The sequence below is a fragment of the Pithys albifrons genome, chromosome 24 (genome assembly GCF_047495875.1).
Source record: "Pithys albifrons albifrons isolate INPA30051 chromosome 24, PitAlb_v1, whole genome shotgun sequence".
Taxonomy (NCBI): domain Eukaryota; kingdom Metazoa; phylum Chordata; class Aves; order Passeriformes; family Thamnophilidae; genus Pithys; species Pithys albifrons.
Window position 1 is genome coordinate 739,056 of NC_092481.1, and position 22,378 is coordinate 761,433.

Here is a 22,378-nt window from a genome sequence, read left to right on the forward strand (position 1 = left end):
GTTGCAACAGGAGGAGCATCCCACCAGTGCCATGGATGGGTCTGTCCAACAGCAGGAGGAATCTCCTCCTCTGAAGCACAGCCCAGCTGCTTGGGGAATTCCCACTGATCCCTGGAGACTGAGGAGAAACTCAGCCAGGACCTACCAGGGCCAAGGTTTCCCTCCAACCTCCCTCCACAAGGAGCAGCTGAGGGAGCTGGGGGGGCTCAGCCTGGAGAAAAGGAGGCTCAGGGGGGACCTTCTGGCTCTGCAATCCCTGCCAGGAGGGGGGAGCTGGGGGGGTGTCGGGCTCTGCTCCAGGGCACAGGGACAGGAGGAGAGGGCACGGCCTCAGGCTGGGCCAGGGCAGGGGCAGGGTGGGGATCAGGGAAAATTCCATCAGTGAGAGGATTGAGGAGCCCTGGCACAGCTGCCCGAGGGGTCACCATCCCTGATGTGTTCAGAGAAGGTGTGGATGTGGCACTTGGGGACATGGGTCAGTGGTGGCCCTGGCAGTGCTGGGGGCACCGCTGGCCCCGATGGTGTCCGTGGGCTGTTCCCGCCCCGATGGATCCGGCGGTGTCCATGGGCCGTTCCCATCCCGATGGATCCGGTGGTGTCCCAGGGCCGTTCCCACCCCGATGGATCTGATGGTGTCCATGGGCCGTTCCCGTCCCGATGGATCCGATGTTGTCCATGGGCTGTTCCCATCCCGATGGATCCGATGGTGTCCCAGGGCCGTTCCCATCCCGATGGATCCGATAGTGTCCCAGGGCCATTCCCATCCCGACGGATCCGATGGTGTCCATGGGCCGTTCCCATCCCGATGTATCCGATGGTGTCCCAGGGCCATTCCCATCCCGATGGATCCGATGTTGTCCATGGGCCGTTCCCATCCCAACGGATCCGACGGTTTCCCAGGGCCGTTCCCATCCTGATGGATCCGGTGGTGTCCCAGGGCCGTTCCCATCCCGATGGATCCGGTGGTGTCCATGGGCCGTTCCCATCCCGACGGATCCGATGGTGTCCCAGGGCCGTTCCCATCCCGATGGATCCGGTGGTGTTCCAGGGCCGTTCCCGTCCCGACGGATCCGATGTTGTCCATGGGTCGTTCCCATCCCGATGTATCCGATGGTGTCCATGGGCCGTTCCCATCCCGATGGATCCGATGGTGTCCATGGGCTGTTCCCATCCCGACGGATCCGATGGTGTCCCAGGGCCGTTCCCATCCCGATGGATCCGATGGTGTCCATGGGCTGTTCCCATCCCGACGGATCCGATGGTGTCCCAGGGCCGTTCCCGTCCCGACGGATCCGATGGTGTCCCAGGGCCGTTCCCGTCCCGATGGATCCGATGGTGTCCATGGGCCGTTCCCGTCCCGCGTGTACGATGGGCGTGGCCAACCCGGGGGCGGGGCAATGGGCGGTGCCATTCGGGCTAAGGCCCCGCCCCCTCCCGGGGCGACTCTCCCGCCGCCTCACTGCGCAGGCGCGGAGGGGCAACTGCGCGTGCGCGGCGCCACGCGCGGTCCTCCCTCATGCGCTGCCCCGCCGAGCCGGCAGCGAGCGGCGCCGCGCGCGCTCCGTACCGCCCGTACCCCCCCGCGCCCGCGCAGTGCGCGCGCCCGGCGGGCCCCGGTGAGCGCGGCGGGCGCGACCATGTGCGCGGCACAGGGGGAGGATCACGGGCGGGAGCGCGGGCGGTGCGGGGCGCGCGGCTTGGCGGGACCGCGGCTGTGGCGGGAATTTGTGGCGGGAGGAGCGGGCCGAGACCGGGGCGAGGGGACGGCGGGGACCGGGGCGAGGGGACGGCGGGGACCGGCCCGCGGGGCGGGCGGGGCAGCGGCGCGGGGGTCGCTGCCAGGGCCGGGGCGCCGGGCCCGGGGCGCGTCCCCCGCGCTGAGGCGGCGCCGTGTGCGGTGCAGGCGCGGGGCAGATGAAGTACATCCTGGTCACGGGCGGGGTGATCTCGGGCATCGGCAAGGGCATCATCGCCAGCAGCATCGGCACCATCCTCAAGTCCTGCGGGCTCCATGTCACCTCCATCAAGATCGACCCCTACATCAACATCGACGCCGGCACCTTCTCGCCCTACGAGCACGGTGGGTGTCGCGGGCGGGGCCCGGCTGGGTCTAGAAGGGGCCGCTCAGCCCCTCGGGACAGGCCCTCGCGGCTGGGGCTGCCCGTGGTACTCCGGGCTGGGCTGGGCCGGGCCGGACTGCCCGGCGAGGCTGCTGTGCCCACGGCAGGGATGTGCGCTCTGCTCGGTTCTCACCGCCTGCCTGGGGCTCGGTCCCCACTGCGCTAGTCCTCTCTTACACAAGGCTTTTGGTTCTATTTGCCACTCCTAAACTTCCTGGGACATCAGGAGGCGTTTCCTTACACTGAATTGTCCCATTTTGGCTGTGGGGTGCCTGCCATGTGCTCTCTGCCCGTTTATGTGTGCAGGGGAGGTGTTTGTGCTGGATGATGGAGGGGAGGTGGACCTGGACCTCGGGAACTACGAGCGCTTCCTGGATATCCGACTCACCAAAGACAACAATCTGACCACGGGGAAGATCTACCAATATGTCATCAACAAGGAGAGGAAGGGAGACTACCTCGGGAAAACGGTCCAAGGTGATGGGAGGCTTCTCTTCTGGGGCTTAGAAATACATTCTGTGCCTCAGTCCTGGCTGGATGCTTTTGTCTCTCGTCTTCACTTGGGAATCCTCACAATCCTGCTTGTGTGGACTGTGCTGGGCTTGAGTCCTGCTGTCTAAGGTGGCCAGGGTTAAATGTCAGCAGACTTCAGATTAATACACCTAAATGTGAGCAGACCTCAGACTAATACTCCTGGGGGTTGTTTGTTAGCTGGATAAAATGGTTATTGCTTTTGTTAACTGTCACGTCTTCAGAGAACACAAATGATCTGTGAACATCAGATCAGTCCTTTCCCTTTTTAGCTATCCCTCACAGCTGGTTTGTGTTAGGGCTTTTACAGGCAGTTAAAAACAGAGTAACTCTCTCTGCTTAGAGCAAAGAACAGTTTGTACTTGAACCCTTCAGCTTAAAGGAAATGTTGCTTACATGTGTTTAAATTGAGGCAGGATTCCATTTCCTGCCAAGGCTCTTGAAAGTCACAGCCAAGAATGATCCCTTCAAAAATGCACAGTTCTTTAAAGACACAAATCCCTGCTCAAGCCATATGGGAAGCACTGGCTGATTGTCAGTAATTTGCTCTGTAATGATTTAAGAGGGAGAAGTGTGTGTGGGTGGGGGCTTTAACCCTTGCCTGGGTTTCCTTTCCAGTCGTTCCCCACATCACAGATGCCATTCAGGAATGGGTGATGAGGCAGGCACGGATTCCTGTGGATGAAGATGGCATTGAACCCCAAGTTTGTGTGATTGAGGTTTGTAACTTCTAACAGGCAGTTTTGTTTCTTGTATGGAGCAAACTGGACTATATTCATATTTTGTGTAGTAAATTTTCTTTGCAGCAATGTTCCTCTTTGAATGTTATTGAATAAGTTAAAAATTTTCCCTGTTAACTTGACTTACTGGATCTAATCTGTTGAATTGCAGCACTCTCTGACCAGGGACAGCACCCAGGGAATGGCTGGAGCTGTGCCAGGGCAGGGGCAGCACCCAGGGAATGGCTGGAGCTGTGCCAGGGCAGGGGCAGCACCCAGGGAATGGCTGGAGCTGTGCCAGGAAGAGGACAGCACCCAGGGAATGGCTGGAGCTGTGCCAGGGCAGGAACAGCACCCAGGGAATGGCTGGAGCTGTGCCAGGGCAGGGACAGCACCCAGGGAATGGCTGGAGCTGTGCCAGGGCAGGGACAGCACCCAGGGAATGGCTGGAGCTGTGCCAGGGCAGGGGCAGGTTGGATCTCAGCAAAAGGTTCTTCCCCCAGAGGGTGGTGGGCACTGACCAGGCTCCCCAGGGCAGTGGGCACGGCCCCAAGGCTGCCAGAGCTGCAGGAGGGTTTGGGTGATGCTCTGAGGGACAGGGTGGGATTGTTGGGGTGTCTGTGCAGGGCTGGGAGTTGGACTGGATGAACCTTGAGGGTCCCTTCCAGGTCAGGAGATTCTATGAATTAATGTATAGATGGAGTTTCAGCTCTTGTAACCTAACGTGCCAAAGTCTGAGTTAATCATGCTGTGCCCTCTTCTTCCTTGGTGGATGGAGAGAGAGTAGTTAAATCCCCCTTGTTATGGGTTTAGCCAGGTGGGCCTAAATTTAGGTTTTAAAGTTCAGCTAGGCCTAGGATAGTCAGCTGATTTGAGCTGGGCTGAGCTAGCTCACAGCTGACTTCTTCCAGCCAATAATATTGTATTCCATACCATACTGCATCATCTCAAAGAGTGTAAAATCCAGTGTTTGGGAGTGGCTTGGTCAGTTCCACCATGGCTGCACTAAGAGGAGGACATCTGGCAGCTCCTCTACTATGCTGGGCCAGGCTCCTGTTCCTGTGCTTGCATTTTGTTTGCATTCAGGGAAGTAGAAACATTTTGTTGTTATACTTTCTCTTTCTTGCTGAGTGTCTTTTGGAGTGCTTATGAATTTAGAGTAATGGGCTTTGTATTAATTGGGGAGTGGGAAGTTATTCCTTGTTATATAGATGTAACTTGTGTAAGTGTGTGTTATATTGTAGCATCCTCCTAATTTTCTCTTCTCTGTATAAATACATGTAGTTAGTTCCAGCATAAACCTGGTTTTGAGGGTTTTTCTTTTCTCTCTCTCTTCTTTTCCCCTTAGCTGGTTGGGGAGAGGAGGAACCCTTTTCACCCTGTCCTGGACAGTTGGCATTTTGCCAGCTCAACCCAGGACACCCCTCTGGAAACAACTGTCTTTCCTGCTCAGCTGTAAAAGGAGCCTTGGAGTGCTCAGTTCAGGCACAGACCTGGGACAGGGAATGGCACAAGTCAGTGGTGACAAACTCGTGCAGTTTCCAGGGTGTTTATGGAACATTTCTGCTGCCAAAGGAGATGGAGTGGGGCAAAGGCTGAGGCTGCTGGGATATGCTACCACAGGAGAGGGAGCTTGTCACAGTGCCCAGGTCATAGTGACTTAGGGCTCTGCCTGCAGCTTGGGTGCCAGTTTCTGTGCCAGGATCGCAGGAGGAGGCACTGTCTGACAAGGCACAGGAGGCTCCAGGGAATGCCTTGTCTCTCTTCCTGTCTGTGCCCAAAGACACTCTGTAAAGTTCCTGAAACTGAACAGAAATTTTGCTTCTCAGTGCCACCTAATGTTCATAAATCATAATTTTAACATCTGAATCTTCCCCCAGAAGAGAAAACAGAGTTAAAACTGATGTCTCTGGAAAGATGCTGTCTGTATCAGAAGCTGCTTTTTTTGAGGCTTTTTGATTTTGGGGGGAAAATGATGAAGGTAAAATAGCAGTTGGAGTAGGTTGAAGGTCATGGAAGTGTGCATGCAGCTGGCAAATCATGATGCTTCACATGGAATAGGGTCACAGGATATCCTGAGCTGGAAGGGGCCCACAGGGTTCGAGTCCAACCCTCAGCCCTGCACAGGAACATCCCCAAGAGTCACCCCCTGTGCCCCAGAGCATCATCCAAACCCTCCTGCAGCTCTGGCAGCCTTGGGGCCGTGCCCACTGCCCTGGGGAGCCTGGTCAGTGCCCACCACCCTCTGGGGGAAGAGCCTTTTGCTGAGATCCCACCTGCCCCTGCCCTGGCACAGCTCCAGCCATTCCCTGGGAGCTGTCCCTGCCCTGGCACAGCTCCAGCCATTCCCTGGGTGCTGTCCCTGCCCTGGCACAGCTCCAGCCATTCCCTGGGTGCTGTCCCTGCCCTGGCACAGCTCCAGCCATTCCCTGGGTGCTGCCCCTGCCCTGGCACAGCTCCAGCCATTCCCTGGGTGCTGCCCCTGCCCTGGCACAGCTCCAGCCATTCCCTGGGTGCTGCCCCTGCCCTGGCACAGTCCCAGCCATTTCCTGGGTGCTGCCCCTGCCCTGGCACAGCTCCAGCCATTCCCTGGGTGCTGTCACAGAGACCAGAGGTCGGAGCTGCCCCTGGTGAGGGAGCTGTGTCAGTGTTGATGCTCCTTCAGGAAGTCAGAGAGAGGTGCTGGAGCTCTCTGTTACTCTGTATATTTTCCCGTGCTTTCCAAGTGCCCCAGGTGATGTTTTGGCTCTCACTCTGTCCCCAGCTCGGGGGCACCGTGGGGGACATCGAGAGCATGCCCTTCATCGAGGCCTTCCGGCAGTTCCAGTTCAAAGCCAAGAGGGAGAACTTCTGCAACATTCACGTCAGCCTCGTTCCCCAGGTGAGCACCCAAGAATTTTGGTGGTCAGAGGCTTCCTCAGGCCAGAACTTGCTTCCTGAGCAGGTGTTTCTGAAACGCTGTATCTCAAGGTACTGTTACTTTTGCATTTCTGTGTGTATAAACTTCTGGCAGAAATGCAGAGATTATAAGTATGCAAATGTGTAATAAAGGCTTAGGAGTTTCAGCAAGTGCAATTTTGCATCTTTAATTGCTGTTTTTCTCTGTGGAATTGTCTCCTGGCTTTTGCAGGTCAGCTTGATTTCCTGGGCTGAAAGCTTTCCCTTCATTTGCAAGGCCTGCAAAGCTCCTTCATGGCCATTTGCACTTATTAATAAGATCATATTCCAAGCTCTTCCTCGAGTTCTTTCATATTTTTGTTTCTGTTTGCTTTCCCTTTCCACCTACCAGATTTAACTTGGCTGTTGCTCGTGAAATATCCTGAGTTACTTTTGAAATTTGGAAATGTAATACCATGTTTTGAAAGATAATCTGTTTTCTTTTTCCTAGACAGTAGTTTTAATATGTGTTTTGGTCTTTAACAGTCATTTCATAGACTCTTTCATCTGACTGCTGTGTGAGCTGTAACAATCTCAGGGGCTCTTGGTTCAGAGATTAAACTAAGGAAAGTTATTATGTGGTGGTGCTTTGATAAGAATCAGTTAATTAGGAAGTACAAAGAAAACCAAAATATTCCTGTGTGCCAAGCAGGTGGGGTGAACTCCAGTGAACACCCAAAGGATATGAATGTGCTTTATGCCTGATACAACCTCAGCTGTGTTACCTGCTCTGGTTTTGGAGACAGTTTGCAGGCCTAGCTAAAGTTAAAATATCTCTACAGCAGGAGTCACTGCTGGAAAAAGCTTTCTATGGTTATGCTAAATTTGGTAGAGCATGAGCATTCCTTGTGTTGGAGCTGCATTTGACAGAGCAGATTGATAGTTACTGGAGTACAGATCAGTCTTTGTTCTCTTTGTGCTCTTCTCCCTCTTTCTTCCTCTTTCCCCTCCTATCCAGGCCAGCTGATTTACAAAAAAAAGTAGAACTATAAAACATTAGGTGTTTAGAGGGAGCAGTGGCTAAACCTCAGGCTCTCTGTCCCTCTGCTTCCCACACTCCAGTGCAGACCTGCTTACTGGGCAGACTGGGACTGGGTTTCTGCTGGTTGCTTTCAGTCTTGGAGTCAAATGGCAGCACATGGATACACAAGGTCCATGTGATTTGTGCCAGGACTGAGGTAAAGCTCCTACAGGATTTACAAGCTGGGGTGGGGGGTCCTGGTTAGCCTGATGAACATTGCACCATGATTGATATGCTGACTCCTGCTCTTCTCTGCCCAGCCAAGCTCCACAGGAGAGCAGAAGACCAAACCCACCCAGAACAGTGTTCGTGAACTCAGAGGTCTTGGTCTCTCCCCAGATTTGGTAAGGTTTGTTGCATGGCTTGGAACTTAAAAGTGCACTTCTGGCAGGTTGCTAAATAATGCTTGAGCTGAGAGCTCATGGTGACAGAAAAGGAAAAGTGACTGAGTTGAGGGTTTTTTCCTCCAATTATAGAGACTGCAGAAAGTCAGCTCTTTTTGGAGGCTTATTTTATGAATGCCTGAGTACTTCTGTTCTGCCTCACAACCCTGATGTTGCTGCTCTTTTAGATTGTTTGCAGGTGCTCCACTCCACTGGATACCTCAGTAAAAGAAAAAATTTCCATGTTCTGTCATGTTGAACCAGAACAGGTAAAGCTTGTTCTTTGCACTTCTTTTCAGTGAATATTCCACCTGTCTGTCAAACTGAGGGGGGTTTTTATCTGAGTGTAGAGATTTTCTGTTCTAGCTTTGTGTTTTGGTAGCTGCATAATTCATTTGTTGTTTTGTCTTACCTTCCTTCCTTACACATGGTCTTGGTGCTAAACCTTTTGTGGTGCTTTTTGTGCCAGCACCCAGGTTTTCTTATAAAATAGTACTGTAGGCTTAAAGAATTCTGTGGAATCCAATATAGTTTCTGAATAGCTGTTTTGATCTTAATTATCCTTCCACATTCCTTCTATATCCAAGAAGAATGAGATTTTCCAGTATTTAGAGGCTAAAGAATTGCCCAATAAGTTTCAAGTACACCTGACTGTATGTCATTCACTGCTCTTTTCACAGTATTGTTCTTCTGCCCAGCATTTCATGAGGAGAGATTGCACTGAGAGACTGAGATGGTATTTGGGGGAGGCATTGCTTCACTTGAGTGTTGTGTACATGCAGAAATTCCATGTTAGCTTAACTTCCTTGTGCTGAGACTCAGAGTACAGTCTGGGGTGGACCTTGGAAAATAATCCCAAAGTCTGTAGGCTGAATATTAGCACTTTGCAATCTGGCTGGAGCTTGAAAGATTTTGTGAAGTGATACTTAGTCTTTCAGAAAAACACAATCTCAGGGTCTGTCAAGTCATTTTTATTAATTTGCTCTCCAACAAGACCAAACTGGAGTCCTGCAATTTCCAGCACTGCATTCAGAATTGGCTGGCAATAATGTCAGTGTGTCATCAGCACAGCATCGACCTCTTGGTGGCCAGGAATTCAAAATAAGTTGGCCCTTTTCACTGTCTGGGAAGTTTAATGCAGTTCTATGTCGTTGTTGCTCTGACTGCAGTTACACTTGAATTGAGGAGTGAACAGCCCTGGCTGTGGAGGAGGAAAAAGTGCAGCCAAGGGGGTTTGCCTGGTGCAGTGCTGAACTCTGCTTTCATTTGAGTCAGGAGAAATGAGGATTTAAAAATAGTTGTTGGTGTATTTTGGATCCTTAAAGTACGGCCTCGTTCTTGATGGACAAGTGACAGTTGTCCTGAGCCAGTTTTTCCAGGGAAGCCCATTCCAGTGGACTGGAAGTGTTGATGTAGTTTCTGCTCATTGACTAAGGAGTCTTTGCTCATAATTGCTTAATCCTGAATTTGGTGAAGGACACCCTGTAAAATGTATTGCTGTACTGGGGTCACAGATCTCCCTGGGTTTAAATCCCATTGGAGCCCTGATTGGGAAGGACAGTGGAGGGAAGCAGAAGTTGGACTTGTGGCAGTTTGGCTGTAGTTTCACTTGGGGTTCTGTGCCACAGGACTGTCTTTGAAGTGTTCTTTGAACTTTGCTGTGTGCTCACATAACTTGTTGAGCAGCTGTGCCTTTCCTGCTGCTGGGTTACTGTGTTAGAGCCCTTCCCAAGGTGCTCCAGGGAGCAGGAATACCTGGGAATTGCTGAAGGATGGTCTTTCCAAGCATATGGAAACCAGGTGTTCCTGTGTTGCTGTGTTACTGAACACGTTATTGCTTGGAAGTTTAGGTGGTCATTCTGGCTAGAGACAGAAAGACTCTGAATATCTGTCTAAAAACAATTGCACAGGCACTGGCTGCTGTTTAATGGCCCCTGTGTGTTGGAACAGGTCATCTGTGTGCACGATGTGTCCTCCATCTACCGTGTCCCTCTGCTGCTGGAGGAGCAGGGGGTTGTCGAGTACTTCAGGCACAGGCTGGACCTCCCCATCGAGAGGCAGCCCAGGAGGATGCTCCTCAAGTGGAAGGAGATGGCTGACAGGTGAGCTGCACTGCTGGCATGGGGTGGAGGTGGCTTTCTCTTCTTGGCTCTTGGTTGTGTGAGGTCCTGAGTGTTCCTTCCTCTTCCTCAGGTGTTCTGATGTGCTCACATTGTTCTTTTCTCTTTGCTTAGAGTCCCATCTAAACCCTGAATATTTCCAGGGATGGGGAATCCACAGCTTCTCTGGACAACCTGTGCCAGTGCCTCACCACTCATTATAAAAACTTTCATCCTTATGTCTAGCCTAAATCTCTCTTCTTTTAGTTGAAAACCATCACCCCTTGTCCTGGCACAACAGCCCCACTCAAAAGTCTGGCCCCATCTTTTTCATAAACCCTCTCACTGAAAGGCTGCCATAAGGTCTCCCTGGAGCTTTTTCTTCTCCAGGCTGAACCACCCCAAGTCTCTCAGCCTTTTTCCATAAAATCCTGTAAGACAAATATACTGAGATCCTTCCCTTGTGTTGGTAGTGCACACTGTGTCAAACCCAGTTTGAAGAAATTAAAAGCTGGACAGCCCTGCCCTTCCTTTTTATAGAAAAAAAGGTCAGTAACATTACAAAAGGATTTCAACACTTTGTAGGCATATGGAAATGTCAGGAATGTCAATAAAAAGTACCTTTGAATGCTTTCAGGCAAGGGAGACAAGTGTTGGTGCCTGTTCAGTCTTGAGGCTCCTTGGACACTGGATTTTTTTCTTGTGAGGAATAGACTCCATGTTTGTGGGGAAATAGCAAATAGAGTATTTTCAGTTGACATTCAGGCCCTTTCCAAAGCCTTTAATGAGTTTGTACTTGTAAGAAATTAGTTTACAAAATGTAGGTGCTTCCCTGTGTTTCTGTGCCTGACACAAGCGAGCCCTGGCAGGAACGTTCCCTTCTGATGGGGAAAGCCCTTGGGCAGCAGCTGGGTTGAAGGTGCTTGACAGTTTGTGAGATAAACACTAAAACTGTTGCCTGTAGCCAGGAATGCTGCCTAAATCCTGTGCTGCTGGTGCTGAGGATTGAAGGTGTGGGCAGCACAGCCCTGGGGCTCCAGAAACCCTTGCTGTGTTTGTAGCTGCTGGGGTGAACTCAGTCAGCAGCACCCTGGGAAGATGCTGTGCAGCACAAACATACTGAGTTGTGCTGTGCTTTGGTCCCCTCCTAATAATTCACTGCAGCCTTTGAATGTAATATGTTTTCCCAAAAGGACAGTTTGGTTTGGATCTGCTCAAAATGGCTTTTCAGGATAAGGAGAGATGAGTTAATTGGTATGTGCCTTTCTGTTTTCCTCTGTCATTGTTTTGGTTTTCATCTTGCTTTGTTGTTTTTCAATCATAATTATTAAAAAAGGTAACACTCTTCCAAAGTCATCAGCTCTGTTGGACAGAGTTTGAAGAGCTCAGCTGCTCCTTGAGAAGCTGACCAGTGTCAGTGATGCTCATCCCTCTCCTGGTGCTGGAGGAGCAGCCCCTGAGCTCAGGTTGTCCATAGGTATGATCGTCTGCTGGAGACGTGTTCCATTGCACTCGTGGGCAAATACACCAAGTTTTCTGACTCCTATGCCTCTGTGATCAAAGCCCTGGAGCACTCTGCTCTGGCCATCAACCACAAACTGGACATTAAGGTAGGGCTGGCTCTGGGTGTGTAATAAAAATTCCCCTCTCATCCTGCCCCTGCAGTGCTGCCCATCCTAATTCAGATTTCCACAAACCCACAGACAGCAAAGGAGAAGTGATTCAGCCAAAAACTTCCACGTTTTCCTTGGACTACAGCACCAAACCAGCTGTTTGTCAGGCCTGAACTGGCTTAAAGCACACCAGCCTCGTGCTGTGAGCTGTACAGGTGTCTGTAATGGATGGACATTCTGTGCTAGGCTGTGACAGAGCAGTGGATGGATTGGAAGAGGGTCTGCTTTAATTTCTGACAGTTGTTGCAAGTGAACCTTTTTTAGTGTTGTTGCTGTTAACCCTGTGGTACTTACAGCTCCTATGATGCTCCTGTCTCAGGCTTTATTAAGGTTTTCATGCTGGTTTGGCTGCACAGGTGATTTTAGGGGTCTTGGTTGTAGCCGGGTGCTCTGAAAGGTGAAACATGTATCTTTGCTAGAAATTTTACTTACTTTTAAATACACTTTTGTTTTAATGTTCAGGGGTTTCATGTTGCCAGTGAGTCAAGGAAATAGGTGGGTACTTTATAACACCAGGTTACTTTCTAACAGGTCTAGGTTGAGGTTACCTTTCAGCTTCCAAAATCAGGAGAGGTGTAAAGAAGAAAAACAAGACTGGTGAGGTGCAAACCCTGCACATGCAACATGGGTAGTCTCTGACACAGCTTTACTTGAGTGGTTCAGAAGGGGAGAGTTCTGCCAGCCCTGTGTGTGGAGATCTTACACTAAAGAATTGATTAGCAGCATGATTGTTGAATGGGTTAGCACCTGCCAGAACATCCAGAAGCTGAGCTACTGGAATGCTGGAGCTGAGAGACTGGGAAAATTGTCATAACACCCTTTAACTACAGAAGCCTGTGTTTCATCATACCCTATTTCTCCTTCAGGGCCTCTTGAAGAGGATGGGTATTTGAGATAGTGATCCAGTTTTTCCTTGCTGTGTGTTGGGTTGTGTCTGCATGGCCCCATGTTCCCACCTTGCTGTGCTCCATTCACACCTCACATTATTAATTTTAGAGTCTGGGGCTCACAGACTTCATGTCACAGCAGAGCTGCAGAGAGGGGAGGAAAGGACAATCCTGGCCTCTGTTTGTGCACCAGTGGCAGGAAGGTGGGGAAAGTACTTTGTTGGCTCAGAGGTGGGAAATCAGCCCAGAAAAAACACAAGTATCCATTAGGGAACAAATCCAGAGCTGTCCAGGAGGAATGATGCCATCTTAATTTAATGAGGATTCAGGAGATCCTGTGTGCTCCTGTCACAGTCTCTCACCGTCGTTCTTTCTGGATTTCTTCCCAGTATATTGACTCTGCTGACCTGGAGCCCGACACTCTGCAGGAGGAGCCTGTGCGGTACCACGAGGCGTGGCAGAAGCTCTGCGGGGCTGAGTAAGACTCTCCTGCTCTGGCCATTTCCTTGGAGCTTGTCTGATAAACCTGCTCCTAGTGACAGCTTTGGAATCAGGGGCCTCGCTGGACACTGTTTTCTGAGGCACTGACATGGCCCCAAACACCTCTCAGGGACATTTAGGATAAGATGTTAAATGGAGAATTGTTAAATAAGTGAGGGAGTTGGTGAAGGGCAGCAGTGGGGGAAATGATCATGCAGGTGAGGATGTGCCCAGAGCAAATGCTTGATGAGGGGGAAACAGGGTGAGAGGAAATGGGGAAAAGAAAGGTACTGGTAGAGGCCGTTAAGGCCACGGTGGGAATGGAAGATGTAAATGGGGTATAAAGTTCTTTAAAATGAGAAGGGACAGTTGTGTGCAGAGGAGTGTCAGGAGTTAGCACAAGGTGGGCCTGGTAGCTCTCAGGGCAGAGGGTTTGGGTGGGATCAGGAGAACAAAGGCCCTCCTGCAGAGTTTGGTGTTAGGACAACCTGAGAAGCCTCCTCAGCACAGGCCTGGCTGGTTGGTGTGTCTGCAAACATGTTGGGTGCAGAGCATGAATCCCACAGCATGAACCATTCCCCTGTGATAACCTGCATTGTATTTGGCATCTCTGTTGGCAAGATAATATTGGCATTTGTAAAATATTTCCTGGAAAATTGGATGACATTTTATGTGACAGCGACATGGAAACTGCTGCAGTCATGGAGGCTTCTTCAGAGCCCTTGTCAGGAGGGAGGTCTTGCAAGTCCAAGATTTTCTGGAGGGAGGTGGTATGTGGGTACGTGGTGTGAGAACAACCCTGGTGAGCCCTACGTGAGTGGAATCTCTTCATCCTCATGCAGTGGAGTTCTGGTTCCTGGAGGATTTGGTGTTCGAGGAACAGAAGGCAAAATTCAAGCTATTTCCTGGGCCAGAAAACAGAAAAAACCCTTCTTAGGTGAGAAACATCCTTCATCCATAAGAGGAAAGAGAGTGAAAAAGGAGGTTGAATAACAGCTAGAGCTTGTCTCATTTTCCCTGGTACCCAGGACATGCAGTACAGGCTGAGCAGCCTGTGCTCAGCTGAGCTGGGAGTGCAGCCTCATCCCTGGCTGGCTCCAGAGTGGTCAGAGTTGGCTGGGATGGGATGAGAAGGAATCTCTGTAATGAGGGGATGGCAGTTGCAGAGGAAGTTTCACAGGAGGTTGTGGTAAATCTTGGCACCAAGAAATTCCTGACTGCATTCCAATGCAGTGGCTGTGGGGAGAGACTGGAACTGATGTGTGAGCAGAGTGGGTGGGAAAGGAGAGCAGGAAAGCTTGGCAGGATTACAGGCCTTAAGCTCCAAAGGTCTGCCTCCTCCAGGTTTTCCTCAGCCTCAGGGTGCTCTGTGGAGGTGTGTGTGCTTTGCAATTTGGGCTCAGGGGTGCTTGTCCCGACCTGATCCATGTTGTGCCTTTCCTTCTGCAGGAGTCTGTTTGGGAATGCAGTTGGCTGTGGTGGAGTTTGCTCGCAGTGTTCTTGGCTGGCAAGGTAATGGCACAAACTCTTCCTGCCTTCTGCTCAGTTCTTGCATTGCTGGAGTAATACTTGTAGTTTTTTTAAAGTAGCTTTTAGTTTTTCTCAACTCATTTGGTAATTCAAAAGAAAATGAACAATTCCTTTCTGAGCTCCACCACTGGAATTGAGTGGGTCCCTGTGAACAAAATTCTGTTCACAGAGTGCTAGATTGAGTTCTCAGCCTGACTCTGAGGCTCACCAAGAGTGAAGGTGGGGAAAAAGGTGTTCCTTGGAGCATTCTGCTCCCTTCCCCTTCTCTGCCTTATTTCTGTATTTGAAGCTGTGGATTGTATGTTTTTCCTGGATGACCCTTGTTCATCAGTGACTGCATGGGAGGGGTTGCCCCAAGATGCAGCCTCTGAAATGAATACCAAGCAGTGCTGACAGCCCAGTTCTGCTGCCTGGGGTGAGCTCTGTTCCCCTGAGGGGCTCAGCATGGCTGGGGAGGAGCAGCAGCTGTACCTGGGGCAGGCCCTGTAGGTGCATGTCATAGTGTGAGGGGATTCCTGTTTGTAATTGCTGAATGTTCCATTGCAGATGCCAACTCGACAGAATTTGACCCCAAAACTGCTCATCCAGTGGTGAGTTTATGGTGACTTGCTTGTAATATCCTTACTGTGCCAGACTTCCCTGCACATCCTTGGGCACATTTGTCCAGAGCAGCTGTGGCTGCCCCATCCCTGGGAGTGTCCAAGGCCAGGTTGGACAGGGCTTGGAGCAGCCTGGGCTGGTGGGAGGTGTCCCTGCCCAAGGCAGGGGGTGGGACTGAATGAGCTTTAGGGTCCCTTCCAACCCAAACTATTCTGTGATAGTCACAGACATCAATTCCTTGGTACACTTGTGGACAGATTTCTGAACCTGCATTTCTCAGTCTGCAGGCTCTCTGTGCCTCATCCATGATGATTGGCTTCTGCTATAATTCAAAATACTACTCAAAAGGAGGAAGTTCTAAAAAAACAGCCTGTGAAGTTATTTATGAAAGTATAAGTGATTCTGATTTTGGGGTTTTGTTTCTGTCACTTGGTTGTTTGTGTAACATGTAGTTTGGTAAATAGCACAGTATTGGTGTGTTGCATCTGTGTAGACTGGCTGGGTCTGTTTCTTACTGGAAAGCTCCTTGAATATCCACAAACCTTCCATGTGTTCTGTGCAGCCTTTACCAGACTAACTCAGCCAACTAACCAGTTTCTGTTGGTCTGCCTTGTCAGGACAATATTCCTTTGGGTGGTTTGTTTGTTTTTGCATAATGTTGGTGGTTTTTTCCCCCTTAATGTTTCAGAGTCTGCCTGGGACTGTCATTCCTCCCCCATTCCCACCTGCCTCTCTGAATGTTTTTCACAGGTCATAGACATGCCAGAACATAATCCTGGGCAAATGGGTGGGACCATGAGGCTTGGCAAGAGAAGGACACTCTTCCAAACCAAGAATTCAATCATGAGTAAGGCCCTTCTTCCCTCTTCTGGAAATGTTTCCTGGGAGTGGCTTGCATGTGTGGTGGGAATGGGGAAGTTGGGCCTGGGAATGTTCAAGCATCCTTAAATGGCAGGTGTTCAGAGTGCCAGTAGGGAAATGGAGGTCAGGGAATTTGGTCCCCTCTGGAAGTGGCAGTTTCTGATGGATGCTGTTCATATGAATGTGTTCAAACTTGGTGTCACTGCTCTAAGGAACATCTTCCCTTTGGTGCAGGGAAGCTGTATGGAGATCATGATTTCTTGGAAGAGAGACACAGACACAGATTTGAGGTAAAAAGGCTCTGGTAGGTATTGAGTTTTTCTGTGTGATGCAGACACAAGAGATCATGGCTTGTCTTCCTTCTGGTCTTCTAGGTCAATCCAGAATTGAAGAAGTGTTTTGAAGAGCAAGGTCTGAAGTTTGTAGGGCAGGATGAGGAGGGAGAGCGGATGGAAGTGGTTGAGCTGGAAGGTGAGGATGGACAAGGGAGAGTGGTTGGAGGGTAATGAGCAGGTTTTTGTGTGGGACTGGTCCAGACTCTGAGTGATTCCATCCATAAAGTGACACGTGCCTGTCCATTTAGGGACAAAAGAGCAGGATAGAAGTGACACTTCCCCATCATCAGGGCATGTTCAGCATTTCAGCTGCAGCTCAGCCACAGGTGTGAGAGATGTGACCTGAATATTTTCTTTGTTCCTCTCAGAGCATCCTTTCTTCGTTGGTGTTCAGTACCACCCTGAGTTCCTCTCCAGACCCATCAAGCCATCACCCCCATACTTTGGACTGCTCTTGGCATCTGCAGGGAGACTCAACCATTACCTCCAGAAGGGCTGCAGGCTCTCACCCAGGTGGGTTCAAGGAAAGCCCCAGTCAGACCTCTCCCAGGACAGGATAAACTAAAACCCTCTTGGCACACTGTTACTGGGGATAAGTGAGGGTGCTGCAGCACCTCTTCTTTCTGCTCTTTCTTTGAAAGCTCTTGCATGCTGTGCTGGGCCAGCTGTGGCCTCAGGGAGAGCAGACCTGCAGCCTCATGCTGTCAGTCAGGGGGTGTGTGGGGAAACTAAGCCTGGGCCTTGTCTTCTGGATGACCGGAGACCTCATGGGCTTTTCCCCACACGCCTCATGCAAGTCCCAGGTACAGGTTGGTCTGTAAGAAACTGGTTTAAAGAGCAGGCCCTGGTGGTTGCAACCCTATGTTTTATTCTTCTGGTTTCAGCTTTCTTTGTTTCAGTTTGCAAAGCAATTGATGTTTTGGGTCGATTTAATGGTGCAGCACTTGTGGTGCTGCTGCCCAGTGCCTGCAGGTCTGCTCAGCTCTTGGGCACTGTCAACAAATAACCACCACTTGGTAGCAACCCTTCTCCTCATCACAGGACACTGAGGAGTTGCTGAGTGCTGACTAAAGGCCCTAAACAAGAAAACAGACTAAATCCAAAAGAGAACTAGCACTGAATACATCAAACCCAGGCAAATGCAATGCCAGAAGGAAAGTGTTGGCATTTGTGTGTTGAGTTGCAGTGCTCTTGTGTTGGGTGTGAGGAAGTTGGGGTTGGGATGTGTCAGGTGTGCTCCAAGGGAGTTTCTTGTGTAATGGTCACACATTTCAGTGAGGGTTGAGGGATTTTTTTAAATTTCTTGCCTTTGCACACTTGAGTTTGAAATGGCTCCTCACAGCAGAGGAGCTGAAGCTTTTTCTGTGCTGCAGCATCCCTGCAGCATCCCAGGGGTACAGTCTGTGCCCCCCTTCTTACTGTCATCACCTTTGCCAGGTGAGTCTCCATGAGACACTGAGCCAGGGGGCACAGACTGTACCCCTGAGGAGGGGCTGGGATTGGGGCAGGAGGGCAGCAGGAGCCTGACAGAGCTCAGCAAGGACAACTGCAGAGTCTCCTGCATCCAGGAATCCCTGGCAGTGACACAGACCAGGACTGGGCAGGGAGCAGCTCTGCTGGCCAGGGACAGGGGACACCAATGGAATGGGAAGCAGCAGTGTGTGGGGGCAGGGAAGGAAGGACAGATGGACACCATCCTGGGCTGTTCAGGAAAGGCTGGATGCATGGACAGCATCCTGGGCTGTTCAGGAAAGGCTGGATGCATGGACAGCATCCTGGGCTGTTCAGGAAAGGCTGGATGCATGGACAGCATCCTGGGCTGTTCAGGAAAGGCTGGATGCATGGACAGCATCCTGGGCTGTTGGAATGAACACAGCAGGAGATGGAAGAGTGATTGTGTCTCTTCTTGGCATTTGTTAGACCCCATCAAGAGCATTCTGTGCAGTTTGGGGTCACCCAGCTCAAGTCAAGCATGGATCAGATGGAGGGGGTTTAGCAGAGGGCAGTTGGGAATAGGAAGCTCAGGAGGATGAGTACTGCCCAGTGAGCAGAGGCTGAAGGAGCTGGGCTTGCTCAGCCTGGGAAAGGGAACATGAGGGACCCAAGTGCATCCTGACAATGCTGGCCAAAATGTTATCAAAGATGAAAACAGGATCTTTACAGAAGTGAATGAAACTGAAATGAGAAGTTCTGACTGGATATAAGGAGAAACATCTTCACTGTTGGATCAGCCACATGTTACTTGTGCACTTTGCCCAGAAAGGCTGTGCAGTGCCCATCCTCTGGGAATTCCAGGATGTGACTGGACAAAGCCCAGAGCAGCTGTGTCAGTCTGATCACTGCAGGGACACCCACAGCCCTTCTGTCCCTAAACCTCCTCTGCTCTGCAGGGACACCCACAGCCCTTCTGTCCCTAAACCTCCTCTGCTCTGCAGGGACACCCACAGCCCTTCTGTCCCTAAACCTCCTCTGCTCTGCAGGGACACCCACAGCCCTTCTGTCCCTAAACCTCCTCTGCTCTGCAGGGACACCCACAGCCCTTCTGTCCCTAAACCTCCTCTGCTCTGCAGGGACACCCACAGCCCTTCTGTCCCTAAACCTCCTCTGCTCTGCAGGGACACCCACAGCCCTTCTGTCCCTAAACCTCCTCTGCTCTGCAGGGACACCCACAGCCCTTCTGTCCCTAAACTCTCTCTGCTCTGCAGGGACACCCACAGCCCTTCTGTCCCTAAACCTCCTCTGCTCTGCAGGGACACCCACAGCCCTTCTGTCCCTAAACCTCCTCTGCTCTGCAGGGACACCCACAGCCCTTCTGTCCCTAAACCTCCTCTGCTCTGCAGGGACACCCACAGCCCTTCTGTCCCTAAACCTCCTCTGCTCTGCAGGGACACCTACAGCGACCGCAGCGGCAGCAGCTCCCCCGACCTGGAGATCACGGAGCTCAAGTTCCCGTCAGTCAATCACGACTGAGTCCTGGTAATGTTTAATGATCTCACCCTCTTCCTTATGGAGAAAAGTTCCTTGCCCAGTCCTTTCTCCTGGCATCTGACTCACATTATTTGGTGGAAAGCTGGCACCCCATGGGCTGTGCTGGTGCTCACACACACCTCCAGCTGTGCTGAGGGGTGGGTGGTTCCTCTGGAGTAGGTGGGGGTGGGTGTTCCCTTAGAAAAATGACACATAATAAAATAAATACACAGGCAGGAGTTTGGGGTTCAATTCAGATAAAGAACCAGGACACCAGTGGAGCACACACTCCTGAGAAGGGGGGCAGAGCTGAGCAAAGGGTTTCCGGATTTGGCAAGTTCAGTATTTTGGGAGCAATCCCTCACCACTGCCAAAGAACATCTTTGAAGTAGACATTGTACCCATCTCTTGGGTCAGCAGTTCCTGTCAGACCAGGGGCTCAAGCTCTGTCTGTAATGGCTGCAGGTGTTACAGGGAGGTGAAAACGATGTACACAATCCAGGGAAGGAGGGGACACTGAAACCTTGTGCTCAGACTCCACCAGCAGAACAGGCATACTTGAATTTTAAGTGAGTTCTTCCTCTGTGCAGTCAGTGATCATGGATGTGACACTTTCCCCTGCTCTGGCTGATTTCTGTGGTGGTTTTGGAGCAGGATCTGTGCACATTGCTGAGTGCCAAGGGACCCTCCTTCCTCTTCCCTTGTCTAAGATGTGCTTCCAGAGTTAACTGCAGAGGGAGAACAGGGTCAGCCCCTGTCTGGCACAGGAGTGCTCCCCATCCCTGGGCACAGCACTAGGACTGGATGCTGGGATCACTGGGTGCTGGGTTGTTCCACAGCTGGTACAACACTAAGAGCAGAAGAATCCTCCCTATAAATTTTTATCCTAAAGACAGTCTTTGGCTCTCTGACAGCCACCTGTGTGCCGTGGTGGCTTGGGCTGTCCCCAGGTGCACTGTAGTGCTGTGCAGATCCAGCCTGGGGCTCCTCCCTGTCAGTAACTCCTGCTTCTTTTCTCTCTCCCTCTCCAGGTGTGTCCTTGCTGCAGAGAGGAGTCTCCATTAGATTTTTCCAGGTGTTCTTACAGCAATAGCTTCGCTACCCTCAGCTTTGGGCTTTCCTAACTTACAGGGCTCTAATTTTCATTCTGAGATCCTGCCCCTTATTTTCCTCAGCTCTTCTGTCCTTCTTTAATTTTCCATGTAGATCCTGGTTATTTGTGGAGGAGAGTTCACACAGGCTCCTCCAGGCTTCCTTCAGTTCCTTCAGTTAGCACCAGCTTAGAGGTCAAAGCAAACTGGGGAATGGGATTCAATGTTTTGGGGGAATCCCATGGCACAAGTCCTTCCCAGCACAGGGAATGCTGGCAGGGTGCTTTGGACACTGACAGTGGAGTTGCTTTCTCCAGCCTTTCTGCTGTCTCCTCAGTCTTTAGTTGCTGGTGAAATTGTGTGGGTGGCATGAGATTGTGAGGGCTGGCTCAGTGCCTGAGCTGGGCTGCCCTGCAGGGGAGGGCTCTGGGCAGCTTCATGCAGCCTTTTTGGGTTTTATAGGGGGGATGAAGGGGGGTGATTGATTCTTTTTTGGTTTTGGTCTTTTTTTCTCTCAGTAGCATTTACAAACCTTTGGCACTGGTGCTCTTGGTGCGTTTGTTGCCACAATGAACTTGTAACCAGGAAAATGTTCCTGGAATAGTGTTAATGTGGAACACGATCAGCTCTGACTGATGTGTCACTGCAGGGATGGGATTAATTGGGGTCAGGGTGGGGGGTGGGAAGCAAAGCTGCCAGGAAAGTCCTGCCCCAAGGGCTCCAAGGGCTCGGTGCTCCTGGAGCTGCTCCTCGGGCTGGGGAACTCCAACCCCTTGCATCAAGGGGGAGGTGAGAACATGGTGAACCACTGAACCACTTCCACTGCTGCCTTGAAGCGCTTCTGGTGTCCCTGGCCTTGGACACAACAGTTCCCAGTGCTTTTTCATGGATTGGAAGTGGAGCCTTCTGTTGCCTTTTTGTACAGTCAGAGCTGTGTCTGGTGCTCCTGCAATTCCCAAGGGCTGTTCTTGAGGGAGGGGTTCACCATCCCCATGGGGTTGCTGTCTGGCTGTGCAGTGCTGGGGGATGAACCCCCTCGGTTCTCTGCCTCCTGCTGCCCTGGAACACCGTGATTGGCCTTTGGTGACTGAGAGGAAAGCAAGGAATAAAGTTTGTTGCCAGAACTCGGCAGGGCCTTGGGGTTTGGGGAGAGCTGCAGGTCATACCTGGCTGAGCCATGTAACCAAACCCTGTCCTGTCCCTCAGCCCCCCTCACTGTAGTCCTCAGTTGTTTTAAATACTCCCTGAAAAGCTGCTGTGAGCCCGGAGAGCTTTGAGCATTCCTTGTGTGCCAATTCCAGCTGTTCTGCAGGAACGATCGAGTTTGATGCTCTGGTACTGCCCAACCCATGCCCTTGGCCTGGCTGCTCCTGGGGCAGGGTGAGATTGTTCCTCAGCTGCAGCACAAATGTGTTTTCTTTCTCCTGAAATGTTTTTGTTTTGGTCAAAACTGTGCAACTGATTCGGTCATTAAACGCTCATTTGTAACAAACTGAACCAGGAGCTCTGAGCCCGCTCTGTTCCTGCCCTGCTCAGAGGGAGGGAGGGAAAGGACTGAGGTACAATAGTGCCCAATTTTGAGTGCTTTCTAAGCCAGAAAGTTTGTGAGCTGCATTCACCATGGTTTTAGACACGGATTTCGAGAGTCTGGTTGAGATTACAGAACTTCCCTCCAGCAGCAGAGAAACCTGGGCTGAGCCTGCCAGTGCTACAGGGCAGAGAAGTGCCAGTTCCTAATGGAATTGGACTGCAAAGGCTCCTGGGAGTGTTTGTCCCTTCTTCCTCCACAGCAAGGAGTGCTGCTGGCCAGTGCTTGCAGCTCTGCCCGTGGCCACAGCGCTGTCCAGGGTGTGGTGTGGGGCTGTCCCTCTCCTTGTCCCTGGGCTATGCTGTCACCCCCTCACTGGCTCCCCAGAGCAGCCTTGGTTGGGGTAAGGGCAGTGCATCCCCTGGGCTGGGGGCTCTGCTTTGCTGTGCACCCTGAGCTCCTGTGTTTTAGCTCCTGAGCTGAGCTGGCAGCAGAAATGAGCATTTAAAGCTGAAGATTCAGTGAAGTTTCACAAAAGTTTGGCCTCCATGGGGCTTGTTCCAGGGGCACTGTGATGAGCAGCCCCAGGGTGAGTTTGGGGCAGAGGCCCTGGAGT

The 22,378-nt window shown here is 51.3% G+C and overlaps 1 protein-coding gene across 1 annotated transcript; it reads left to right on the forward strand.

Annotated features, from left to right (window-relative positions):
• Positions 1 to 1,495: 1,495 nt before the first annotated feature.
• CTPS1 (CTP synthase 1) lies at positions 1,496 to 21,731 on the forward strand. Its single transcript, XM_071576707.1, has 19 exons — positions 1,496 to 1,616; positions 1,904 to 2,080; positions 2,427 to 2,597; positions 3,270 to 3,370; positions 6,135 to 6,251; positions 7,589 to 7,672; positions 7,900 to 7,980; positions 9,662 to 9,813; positions 11,288 to 11,420; positions 12,760 to 12,848; positions 13,693 to 13,787; positions 14,300 to 14,362; positions 14,927 to 14,970; positions 15,731 to 15,827; positions 16,076 to 16,131; positions 16,216 to 16,312; positions 16,545 to 16,689; positions 19,062 to 19,152; positions 20,175 to 21,731. The coding sequence occupies exons 1-18, from the start codon at positions 1,517 to 1,519 to the stop codon at positions 19,144 to 19,146; spliced, it is 1,887 nt and encodes a 628-aa protein (XP_071432808.1). The 5' UTR covers positions 1,496 to 1,516; the 3' UTR covers positions 19,147 to 19,152; positions 20,175 to 21,731.
• Positions 21,732 to 22,378: the final 647 nt, after the last annotated feature.